Genomic DNA, 12,950 nt, shown 5'->3' on the forward strand with positions numbered 1-12,950 from the left:
TATCAAGATATCTATATTTCATAAAATATTACCCATTTGTTTATAAAATCCTTTATTTATATATATATATATATATATATATATATATATATATATATATATATATATATATATATATATATATATATAAATAAAGGATTTTATAAACAAATGGGTAATATTTTATGAAATATAGATATCTTGATATTTTGAAATTTAAATTTGTATGAAGTTATGTGCAAATAAATCCATCATCATCAAGGCTCATCGGGAACGAATTGTTTTAAATTATTTTATTTTAATATATATAAAAAATATTATTTTGGGTGTTGACAATTATTAATTTTTATTTAGACCTTATTAATTTTTCTCCATTTTCTTTCACGGCATGAAATCTATCTCTTCCAGAATGAAAATCTCCACTAATTTGTATAACATTTTCTACTCACAAATATATATGGCGTAGAAGTCCAATTATATATAATTTACTTACGAAACAATGAAGATAAGGGTTCATCATAATTCGTATATATCTGTATAATAAAAAAAAAATCCACATAAATTAGAATGCACAAAAATTTTGTGAGACGTCTCACGGGTCAATTTTGTGATAAGAATATATAATCACCATATCTGATTCATAAAAAACATATCACATTTTATGTTAAAAGTAATAAAATATGGATCATATTGAGACGTCTCACGAAAAAGATTCATAAGATTATATGATAAAAGACATAGGAAGATTTTTTTATTCCATGTGGACTTTGATGGTTGAGTTCTGTTATTAATATCCTTTACTTACTTGTCTTTTAGTTAGTCTGTTAGCAAAGTCAATGTTGGGGTTATAAATACTTGTACAGAAACTTTTCAACTCATTCATTAATGAAATAATATTTTCTCTGCCTCTCACATATTGTTGGGAGCCTTTCATCTCGAGTACTTGTATGCACTGTAACATGGTATCAGAGCTTATTTCTTCCGCAAATTGATTCATCTTCAGTTCGGTGATCGAGTTCTTCTTCAATTTTTTCGGTGAATTTCGATCTCTGTTGCTGCAATAATGGCAAATCCTTCAAATTTCAGCTTCAACGATCCTCTATACTTGCATCCTTCCGATGCGCCAGGGATCTCTCTTGTGCTTGATCCATTAATTGGCACTGAGAATTATGGAGTTTGGCATCGTGCGATGCGACTAGCTTTACATGCGAAGAACAAAATCGGATTTGTTACTGGTGACTGTAAGCGACCTGCTGCGGATTCGCCGACTCTATATCAATGGGAAAGATGTAATGCGGTAGTTCTCTCTTGGATTCTATCTTCCGTTTCCAAACAAATTCATTATGGGATGGTTTACTCGACAGATGCTTCAAGCGTTTGGTCAGATCTCAAAGAGCGGTTTGATAAAATTTGTGGTTCAAGGATCTATGCTCTTCACCGAGAAATTGTTCAATTTTCTCAAGGCTCTTCCACAATCCCTGTCTATTTCTGTAAACTCAGGCAACTATGGGATGAATACGCCTCTTTAGTGGTCTTGCCATCCTGTGCGTGTCCAACATCAATGGAATATGTTAAGCATGATCAACATCAACGCTTAATTCAATTTCTTATGGGTTTGAATGAGAGTTATGGTGCCATCCCCTGCCTTCGGTAAATCAAGCCTATTCACTTGTTTGTCAAGAGGAAACTCATCGCAATGCTATTTCTTCACATTCAATTGCTGATGCTCCGACCACAGCGTTTTATTCAAATTCTAAACGTTTTGATAATGTCAAATGTGATAATTGCAATATACCAGGCCATACTATCAGCCATTGTTTTCGCTTAATTGGTTATCCACCTGGCCACAAACTGCATAAGAAGTTTCCTCCAGTCAAGAGCTTTAAATCAACTCATCACACGCCTAAGGCTCCTGTTAGTAACTCATCATTTTCACAGGCACCTTCTACTGAATCTGGATCAGTGAAGTCTCCTGGTGTCATGTTTTCACCTTCTCAGTATGACCAGATCTTACGTCTGCTTGAGGATTCACCTGTATCAAATGATGTTACAGCAAATTTGGCAGGTAATATCACTAGCTTGATGTCTATTTCTGAAGCCAATGATTGGATTCTCGACACTGGTGCGAATGCTCATATTACAGGAACTTCTAATGGTTTGCAAAATTCACAAACATGTCCTCTACCTACTGGATCTGTTCGTTTACCAAATGGTATATCTGCGCCCATTTTATCTCGTGGCTCAATGCACTTATCCACCTCTTGCACTTTGTCAAATGTTCTTCATGTTCCTGATTTTAATTTTAATCTTTTATCCATATCCCAATTTACCAAAGACAATAACTGTTGCGTCACTTTCTATCCTACATTTTGCGTGTTTCAGGAACTCTTGACTGGGAAGATCACGGGGATTGGTAAACTCAAGCATGGATTATACTACCTCGTTAGAATACCTTCGAGTCTCCAACTCAATTCTCACACATTTATCAATTTATTTTCAACAAAATATGCATGAAAATGTAAATAAATGAAATTTACAAAATGTTAGAGCTGGATCTAAGAGTTTTAATGAAATGATTTATTTATATTTCGAACTCATTTTATTAAAAATCCACATTATTATTATTTTTTTTTAGAAAATATTATCCGACACAGTCTCCTAACATTCCTCTAGAGAATCGGCCATCCTTTTGTAAAGTTGAACAACGTGGGATCACACGAATCGTTTGTATGGCACAAGCCATGTTCGTAGCACCTTTCTAATATAATCACCATTACAACCTGTCTATTTGTTCTTTTGCTAACTAATTCTGCTTCTTGTAGATTTGTTTTTTATTTTTATTTTATGAAAAAGATTTAATATATGCTTTTTTAATATAATTTTAATATAGGTCTGAGCAAACCTTGCTTGTTTTGAAAAATTAAATACAGCAAATGCGTCTTGACATGTTGATTAAGAGCATGTTCAATGAAGAGATGAAATTGATGATGTGAGTGTTATAATACCATCTCATGTTTCTACAGTTGTGAGATTACGTTGAATTATGATTTTTTTTTATTCAATTTAAGAATTTGATATTTAAAAATAATAACTAAAACATAACTAAAAAATATAATTATACATAGTAAAATTTTAAAACATAATTAAAAATTACACATAATAATAATAAACTAAAATATACAATTAAAAAGTGGATGAATTCCACTATTTTTGATCAAGTTCTTTTTAAGTTTGTGGTGCAATTGGTTCTGAATGTCGACAATTCGCTCCAAAAAAACGTTGAACCATATGGTATGATATCTTGAAAATAAACATATGAGACATATATTCATCATCTCAAGCGGGGAAATCAAGATCTTCTAACAATTAATCACTTTTGTCATCCACAATCATTCATTATATAAACCAAATCAGTTGGACTTCACATGCTAGATGAATATCTCACGGTATGTGTTATCGATGTACCAATTCTCAGGTATTCGTCAACAACATCGCGTGCAACATCTACGAAATCAGTCGGATCATAGTCTAAACCTTTTGAAATGATAACAATCCGAGCTTACATGTCGCGTCCATACATCGGACAAAGTAAGTCACATTAGTTCATAAAGTTTTCACAATTTGCAAAAACAAAGGTCTCTTTGTTCGGAATCGCTTTCGAAAATCTTTTTCGTTGTAGACGAGATTATCGATGAAGTAATCTTAATATAATCTTTCAGCCCAAACAACACGTTCTCAAATTTTTTGTTCCCGTTTGTAGCCATGTATGTGGATTGACTCCCACAATTCAAGCACTACAACAACGTGCTAATAATATCTGGGTTGGTGGTCGTCTTGACGAGATGAGCAATTGGTTGATCACGGTGTAGGACAGACTGGTTTTTTAATTTTTTTTTTTTTTGAGAGATAAGTTGAATTTTCGAAGTATTGAGAGTTTGAGTCATTTTTGTTTGTCTGTCCTTTAACCAGAGCATTTCATTTTGCAACCATCTGGAGTTCCTTGAAATATGCTTCTCTTTAATTACTAGAAAAATATTATTTTGTCGTTTTATTTTTCTATTTCTAACAGTGAATCAGACTTGTTCGTTAAGAAAACAAATTATATGTCTGGTCGATGGAGTCACGCCCTCTCATTTTCAATGTAATTATTTCATATATCTTTTAATATTTACAACAATAAAAATTATTATTATATTTCCTGTGGGAAAAAAACAGGTGGCAAGCAAGTGATGAGAGACAGCTGAAATTGTTGGTGAGGCATTTGGCCAAGGACGGAGAGTCAAAACCAAACCAAACCTGACAGTTGCCAACGAAACTTACCCGTAATCTTGGAATACACGGAAACCCCGTCGGTCCTATTTGTCGTCTCTCGTTACAAAAATATTTTTCGTGAAAATTTCCCGAAAATTTAAAATCAAGAATCCCACTTTCGATTTTGTAGTAATTTATGAAAAACAAATGCCGCAGACCTCCTTTTTCGTTCCTTTCCAGCGTATTGACATGGTATAATGTAATAATTTATATCATTCCTTTTTCCTTTTGTGGTTTTTACGCCAGCTACAGAGCTCTTGTTCTTGGTGAATATCATTGGTTTCCTTTCGTTCATCTGCAATCCTTTGATTTTTTTTCCCTTGGAAAATTCCAGAATATTTTGAACGAGAATCGACCCCTTCAGAAGTTGCGTCATCCAATCAAATCATTTCAATCTTTTTGTCTCCTTTAAAAAGAAGGGGGGCTACAATCTTCAATCTTTGCTTGCAGCTGAATTAAGGTTTATTCTATATCTGTACCGTTTCTAGATTGGCATTTGAGGGGGAAAAATACTTTTTGGTGGGATCGTTCATTTCTTGGTATCTGTGTTAGTAGTTTGTGGGATTGTGGGGCAATTTTCTGAGCTTTCCAGGTGAAGATTTGGATTTGTTTCTCGTTTTTTTTTGGGATATAAATTGGTGTGTAGGTGTTATTGCATTTGGTTTTTGGTCTAAAGTATAAAGCTTGGATTTGATTGGTAAATTAGTCTTCAGATTTTTTCAGATTGATTTCGTTTTAATATCCTTCTTTAATAGGAAACTTCAAGCAAATTATTATTCTTAGAAAATCGATTGGGACTAAGGCCGTATAACTTTAGGGGTAAGATAGGTGTTAGATATTGAATTAGTTTTTGTTTGTTTGAAATCTTGAATTTTAATATGGGGAAACATGGTGGAACAAACAAGAAAACTTTGGGAGATAAATCAGGGGAATCCAACTCGGGGCAAAGTAAAGCTAGTGAAAATAGTCCAAGAGCTTATGATAAGGACACTGCCATATTTATTTCTATGTCGCAAGAATTAAAGAACGATGGCAATAGATTGTTTCAGAGGAGGGACTATGAAGGCGCAATGTTAAAGTATGAGAAAGCCATAAAATTGCTTCCAAGAAACCATATTGATGTATCCTATCTACGGAGTAATATGGCTGCTTGCTATATGCAGTTAGGCATTAGTGAGTATCCAAGGGCGATCCACGAATGCAATTTAGCCCTTGAGGTCACACCAAAATACAGTAAGGCTCTCTTGAAGAGAGCTCGGTGTTATGAAGCATTGAATAAGCTAGATTTGGCACTAAGAGATGTTGGGACGGTACTGAAGATGGAACAAAATAATATCATGGCAAGTGAAATTGCAGAAAGGGTGAAAAGCACACTAGAGAGACAAGGCTCAAGAGCAAATGAAATTCCGATAGACCTGATTCCGTTACCTGAATATCTTGAGCCTCCTCCTCCGCCTCCAATTAAGGTATCCAAAGAGAAGACTAAGAAAAAGAAAAGCAACAATGTAGTGGAAAAGATAGTTGATGACAAGATGAAAGAAAATAAGGATGGGAAAGAAAGTGACGAGAAGGAAATGAAAGGAGAAATTGAAGAAAGAAACACTGATAATGTTATTATGACAAGGAAGTCTGATGAACGTATTGATGAAAAGAAGGCTGAGGACAAATTAGTCGTGGAGGAAGAGAAAGTTAGTAATGGTGTGGGTGAAGAGCCTAAAAGAACTGTGAAATTGGTATTTGGAGAAGACATAAGATGGGCTCAGATTCCGGTCAACTGCAACATGTCGAAGCTTAGAGTAATTATTTCTGATCGGTTTCCCAGCTCTAAAGCTGTTCACGTCAAGTATAAAGATGAAGAAGGTGACCTGGTCACAATTGCCACCGCAGAAGAACTGAGGTGGGCTGAAGTGGCTTCAGGACATGGTTCTGTTAAACTATATATTTTTGAAGTTAATCCAGATCAAGATCCCTCGTGTCAAAAGGTTAAAAGGGTTGAAACAGAAGCCCAGCTTGACATGAAACGTGTTACTGAAAATGGACATGTGGGAAGAAGAAAGGAGTTACGGAGTGAGTCATCTTGTATTAGTGATTGGATCATTGAGTTTGCTCAATTCTTCAAGAACTATGCTGGGTTTGACATTGATTCTTACCTAGATCTCCATGAGGTTGGAATGAAACTCTATTCTGAAGCTATGGAGGAGGCAATCACTAGTGAAGAGGCTCAGGACCTTTTCAGCACTGCGGCAGATACATTCCAAGAGCTGGCAGCTTTGGCTTTGTTTAATTGGGGTAATGTTCACATGTCCAGGGCAAGAAAGAAGGTTTATTTTACCGAGGATTCTTCTAGAGAATCTGTTCTTATGCAGATCAAGTGCGCGTATGATTGGGCACAGAAGGAGTACGTAGAAGCCGGGAAGAAATATGAAGAGGCGCTGAAAATTAAACCAAATTTCTATGAGGCTATTCTAGCTTGTGGGCAGCAACAGTTTGAGCAGGCCAAACTTTCTTGGTATTATGCAGTCGGTACTAATATTGATCTAGAATCATGGCCTTCAACAGAAGTTCTTCAGCTTTACAACAATGCCGAGGAAAACATGGAAAAGGGTATGCTCATGTGGGAAGATGTGGAAGAACGCCGTCTCAATGAACTGTCCAAGCCAAAGAAAGTTGAAACCCTGTTGCAGAAAATGAAACTGGATAACTTGTTCAAACATATTTCTGCAAATGAGGCCTCAGAGCAGGCTTCAAATGTTAGATCGCAGATATTTGTGATTTGGGGTACCATGCTTTACGAAAGATCCATTATGGAATTCAAATTAGGACTTCCTGTGTGGCAAGAATGTTTGGAGGTTGCTGTTGAAAAATTTGAACTTGCCGGAGCTTCTCCGACTGATATTGCTGTTATGATAAAGAATCACTGCTCCATAGACACTACATCGAAAGGTGATGCATAGACTTAGCATCTCAGGATGTTGGATATTTTGATTTAAATAATTACTTGAAAGTTTTCTAACATCTATATGTGGTTTCAGGCTTGGGATTCAATATTGACGAGATTGTTCAGGCATGGAATGAGATGTATGAAGCTAAAACGTGGCAGAGCAGCATTCCTTGTTTCCGATTAGAGCCACTACTTCGAAGAAGAGCTTCAAAACTTTATTATGCCCTTGAACATGCGTAGCTGCTCAAATTGATGTATCATAGAGGAAATCGAAACTAGGGAGAATCCCTTGGCATGAATTTGTGCTTATTGCATTCTGGTAAGTAAGATAAAGATATTAGCCATTATGTTACAATAATATGATTTTTCTGTTGGATCCGAGCTATAAGAAAAGTGGAAATGACCTGAATTCTCCATTAGTTAAAGATTTACATGAGATATGACTAGTTAGTTCAAACTTCGGATAAACCGAAAAAACCGAAATCCAAACCGAAAAAACCGAACACTAAACCGAACCGAAAACCGAATTTTATAATTCGGATATAAATGTTAAAAGCGAAATTAATTTGGTTCGGTTACGGATTATAAATTCCAAAAACCGAACCGACCGAAAAAAACCGAAATTTAATTAAATTAATAATGTTATTTTATTTTATATTATTTATTGAGATGATATTAGTGAATGAAGAATTATTTTGAATAATACTTAGTTGATTATTGTTTATGTAATTCATTTGTACTTTATATTTAAATATTTACAAAGAAATCATTTAAAAAGATAACATATTATATTTATAATATATTTATATTGTTAATTTAAATAATTGTATCAAAACCGAAATAACCGAACCATTTCGGTAGAAAACCGAAACAAACCGAACCGAACCGAAGAAAATGGTTCGGATATCGGATTATATATTTGTAAAACCGAAAACCGAAATAAAAAACCGAAACCGAACCGACCGATGAACACCCCTAGATATGACCTCAAGGATTTACCACAGCTTTTGGTTACAGAACCAGAAATTTGTTGAAACGGTCTATAGAATGATCGCTAATTCCTACCAGTTATTTGTAATATAGCTTAGATGGCGAATCTAAAGTACAAAATAAGTTGTGCTAAAGTTAGTTACGAGGCAATTTGAAGTTTATGAATGTAATGATAGAGGAAAACTTTATATGATGATTGAACCATCTCGTGGTTCAAATGCCTACAGTCTAACTCATACTCGAAATGTGGATTTTTGGATTTATGGGCTCCATTCTATCCTGGATGACTTATTAATTATCTGCTTTCGGAGTACCATTGAAAGGGCAATTAAAACTATATGCTTGAGAGAATTGGATTAGAAGTGAGTTTCTGCGTTCAGCTTATTCAATGTGCTTGTTAAATCATATATTCTTACAAAAGCTCGTAAACATGCGTTCTTGAATGAGGAATCTGATGCAGCTAGATATATATAAAACACAACAAACTTTGTTTAATGTGGAAATCTCCTGTATTCTTGTTTAGTCGGTGCTGGTAAAGTTTAGATGATAATATCTCCATGCAGGTTTACTTCTTCTGGTGGGGCATTTTGTGATGAATTACAGTGGAAAATCAATCAACTGATTACTTTTCACATTTGGTAAGATGAGTTTCGAGGGAGCCATATCTGCATCATCTTGGCCTCTCCCCATCACAGTAATTTTTTAGAACATGAAAATATACTGTTTTTTTTTATATAAATTAATTTCTATAGTTTTGGTTGTATGTCTCAGTTTTTTTTTGAAGAACTTATATTGATATTGTTTGGCCTGTGAGATTAATGTAATTGAAATTTGGTTTTTACGTTAGTTTAATAGTTGTCAATGGATAGAGGCGTCTAGTTATCATGGACTTTGGTTTACTTTATTTTTTTTCCTTCTAGTTTTTAATTTTCAAATGAGCATCAAGTAATTTTTTTAGTAGACAGAATACTTCCATGGTAACATGATTGAATTTACTTGAACGTGGTTAATGTTTCATGTTTTTGTCCAACTCAAGCATGGTGTGGAACCCTGAAAATTTGACAGATTTTACTGAGAAGTTTAGGGGAGGAAATTCTCTTTTTTATATAAATATTTAATGTGACTGTGCATTATAGTTCTGTTGAATAACTAGCTTAGTGCTAAAACAAAAAGAATTTATGCATGTTACCTTTTCGAAAAGTATGTCTAGTAGTCGATAAACTCATATAGCACCAGGTTTCAAATTTAAGATGAAGTTTCAAGTTCCAGTCCTCATCGAACTCAAAAAAATAATTATGTTTTGTGGATAATACTATTAGTTATCATCGCGCAATGTAAAATATTAACCTAAGTCAATTGATTTAAGAGAATTCCATATTTTAATGTTTTAAAATTCAATTAAATTAAAGGTGAAAAGGCTAGCAAACCATCCGAAAAAGGAAATATAGAAACATACTTTTCTTATACCCCAAACATCACAGTACAAACATAGTACCTATGTAGATATAGTAAACTATCAGAAGTACGCATAAATTGCACCTTGTACAACATTCTCATACAATAAAGGAAATAAGAAATACAAGAACTTCAAAGAAACCAAAATCGCCATTTGTAGACTGGGCAGCACATATTTTTCTTATGTGACGTAGCAGTGAAAATTGATCCTTTTTCCCCCAGACATCTTTGAAACTGATACAATGAAGTTCCGTCATGAGACCTCAGCAGAATGGGCAGTATTTCGGGCTAAACCAACGCCCAAAGCCTTAAGGAATCGAATCAGTTTTTCTATTGTGATTACGGTCATGGCTACAATGAGAAGAATGAACATGACATGAAGCGAATTTGAGGTATTATTTACATCAATTACTACTTGGCCATTTCCATTTGTTCGACTAGCATGATCGATGGATCCATTTGAATGGATGGAATTTCGTGTCATGTGCATCATCCCAATTCCTTCAGATTCAATCACCGATTCTTCAGTGCGCTCGATATCTTCATTATAGCCATTTATCAAGAAATCTGTGCAGTTCTTCTTACAGCCATGATCGTACAGGTTACGGAATCTACCACCTGGTCCTCTTAGGTAGCTGTACCGCATCATGTTTGCCATTTCATTTGTTGTAATATTGCGAGAAATCTATATCAGAAAAGTGAAATCATTTAGGAGTCAACTATAGACTGTATCAAAAGTTAACTACCTTTTGTCCGGTTATAATAAATGCCAAACGTAATATTGTTCTTTTTTGGGAATGTAAACTATACTTAAACAATCATTTAAACGGTACAAGAGAGATTGAGGTTGTGATATAACAGTTTACGATACCCAAAAAAAAGTGGAACATACAAATTTGCGGAGATACAACTTCTATCCATCGAGTGAACGTGAATGCTTATATACAAGAAGCGGGAATCAAATAAAATGCATATGAAAGGCCTGAACAGAGAAACAAATGATTAACATCAAAATGGCAATCAAGACATCCCCATGCAATTGAAAAAAAAAAATGCCAGCATATAATATATGAACTAGCCAATGCATGTCTGTTAATCCCCGAAGTCCGCAAAGTGCACGGAAAAGATGCCTGACCATGCAGATATGAACGGAGAAAGAAGACTACATAAGAAAACCGACTGACAAGCAAAACCGCAAATAGAAGCAGATTCTGGAAGTTACCTGAGAGGCCTGTACAACAGTCAAGACTGCAACACCAGAAAGGAGGAAAAAGTCTGCAACAAAAAATGATAAAGCACCAAACATGCTGTTTACCAGCATGGCTAAACCATGCGCCAAAGGTAGATGGAGCCGTTGGTCAGTCAACACTCCTGCAATGATAAGAAAATGCTAGAAGTGGGATAAAACGGCATAAAAGATACAGCGAATAATAAGGTTTATCATAAGGCTAACTGGGAAAGAAGCTTAAATTCAAATCTCACTTATAAGTGCAACTGCTCCGGTAATCAGCATTGCAACAACTTCCAGAACAAGAAACAAGAAGAAGTCCCACTTGTTTTTCTGTTCAAAAAATCAAAAATGGGTATGGCCACCACAAGTAAATTCTCACCTTGTTTCCAACTCTCTTATTACATGTAACAAATAACTACTTGGGAAATGTAAATTAATGCATTTATGTTTAAGTGTTTATGAGAATAGAAGCTGCAATGATAAAGATAATGACCTGAATTCATCATTCCATTAAAGAGTGCCAACATAATTTGTGATATGATTTGACCCCACAAACAAGAAATTCATAGATGTATTCACAGCAGCAGCAAAACAGAGTTAAGAAAGTGTTAAAACACCTTTCCAATGCAATTAGACATCCATGGGCAATGATGATCAAATTGTTCAACGCAGCGATCACAGGTGGAACAATGCTTTGCACGAAGAGGACGAACAATCTAATTAAGGAAAGAAAAGGTGTGATAGAGTATAGAAATAATTTAAACAGGGACTACTCAATGGAGGGGTATGTAACATTGCAGTCAGAAAGAAATAAATAGTACCTTGCAAGTTGAGCAAAGTTGTGACCAATTCCCAGCAAGCAAAGCAGGATTATTTACCTCAAACTTCAGCAAAGGTTCCTAACAAAATCAAAAAGTTTTATTCAAATATTTGTTAATTTTAGAGAACAAGAAGATGTTTGAAAGAGATTAAACTGAACGTGGGGCGACTTACGTCATCTTTCATGTTTTCTTGATCATATCTATTCATTTTGATAAACCCGGGATCCTTGCTACAATTAGAAAGTCCAGAGTTAAGTTAGTGGATAAAGTTCAATCGGGAAGAATGAATTCTAAAAGGATAGTGACTCGAATTTGACACAGATAAACAAGAAATATTGTCCCGCAAAATCAACAGCTGTTCAGTGCACTTCAAAACAAATTAACTATATAATTATTTTAGCACCAACATAAAGTATATCTATGATCACAAGGTCAATAAACTTACACAACAATTACTGCCCAAAAACTAATCAACATATGGAAGCTTTCTAAACAATATCGCATTCCTCTCTCACCAAATATTGTAAACAATACAACTAAACAAAGGTTCAATGCCAGATGTATAATTTCATCTGTTAGGGTTTATATTATAATGAAACTAATGATTGTTTGCATCAAATATTGCAGCTGGTGAGCGAAATGGACCAGTTTCCACCATGCCCTAATTAACAAACTGAACAAACAATTTCATTACCCATGTCAACTACTTCTCCGATTATTTGCAATAAAGTAATATTTAATAAACACTCTCGAAAAATTTATACATTCAAACTGAAGAGTTACCTGCTACATCTATAAAAAGAATCAGTCCAGAGGTTGCCAAGAATACACCCATCCAAGCAATGAGACCAAAACCAGCAGTTAATCTTGGCAAATTAGAAGACACAAACAATTTTTTTTAGTACTAATTACATCCGAAAGGGCAATGATCAATTCAGGTGGTAATACAAATCAGGAGAAATACCTGTAACAACCGAATGGATATATGTCAGTAGCAGCAAAAAGATCATGCACCAAAGTAAAGGAGCAAGTCCTAATTTCAAAAGTTTGCCAAGCAAGCTGTTGCTATCCCACTTTTTCTCAAACAACTTTCTAGCGTTTCCCTTCAAATCAAATTCAACCAATTGATAAGAATATGCCGGAGCATGCATATAAACAAAGATCTCGAGTTTCAAAGCTTAAATGGAAAATAGGTAGTAAGAAAGACAAAGACAAAATCAAT

General features: G+C 34.7%; 1 protein-coding gene and 1 pseudogene across 2 annotated transcripts; one reads left to right on the forward strand and one right to left on the reverse strand.

The window, feature by feature from the left end:
* The first annotated feature begins 4,271 nt into the window (after positions 1-4,271).
* LOC140825973 (protein PHOX1-like) lies at positions 4,272-9,120 on the forward strand. 2 transcript variants are annotated; one of them, XM_073188044.1, is made up of 4 exons: positions 4,272-4,482; positions 4,625-7,233; positions 7,323-7,550; positions 8,785-9,120. In XM_073188044.1, exons 2-3 carry the CDS (start codon positions 5,169-5,171, stop codon positions 7,469-7,471), a joined length of 2,214 nt encoding a protein of 737 aa, XP_073044145.1. In that variant the 5' UTR covers positions 4,272-4,482; positions 4,625-5,168; the 3' UTR covers positions 7,472-7,550; positions 8,785-9,120. The 2 variants fall into 2 exon arrangements, with proteins under 2 accessions (XP_073044145.1, XP_073044146.1); XM_073188045.1 differs by lacking the exon at positions 8,785-9,120 and adding an exon at positions 8,224-8,761 and having other exon boundaries at positions 4,272-7,233; positions 7,323-7,681.
* A 564-nt stretch (positions 9,121-9,684) lies between these two features.
* Positions 9,685-12,879, reverse strand: LOC140828709 (protein S-acyltransferase 24-like; annotated as a pseudogene).
* Between the last annotated feature and the right edge of the window lie 71 nt (positions 12,880-12,950).

Source organism: Primulina eburnea, chromosome 3, assembly GCF_022965805.1.
Source record: "Primulina eburnea isolate SZY01 chromosome 3, ASM2296580v1, whole genome shotgun sequence".
NCBI classification, from domain to species: domain Eukaryota; kingdom Viridiplantae; phylum Streptophyta; class Magnoliopsida; order Lamiales; family Gesneriaceae; genus Primulina; species Primulina eburnea.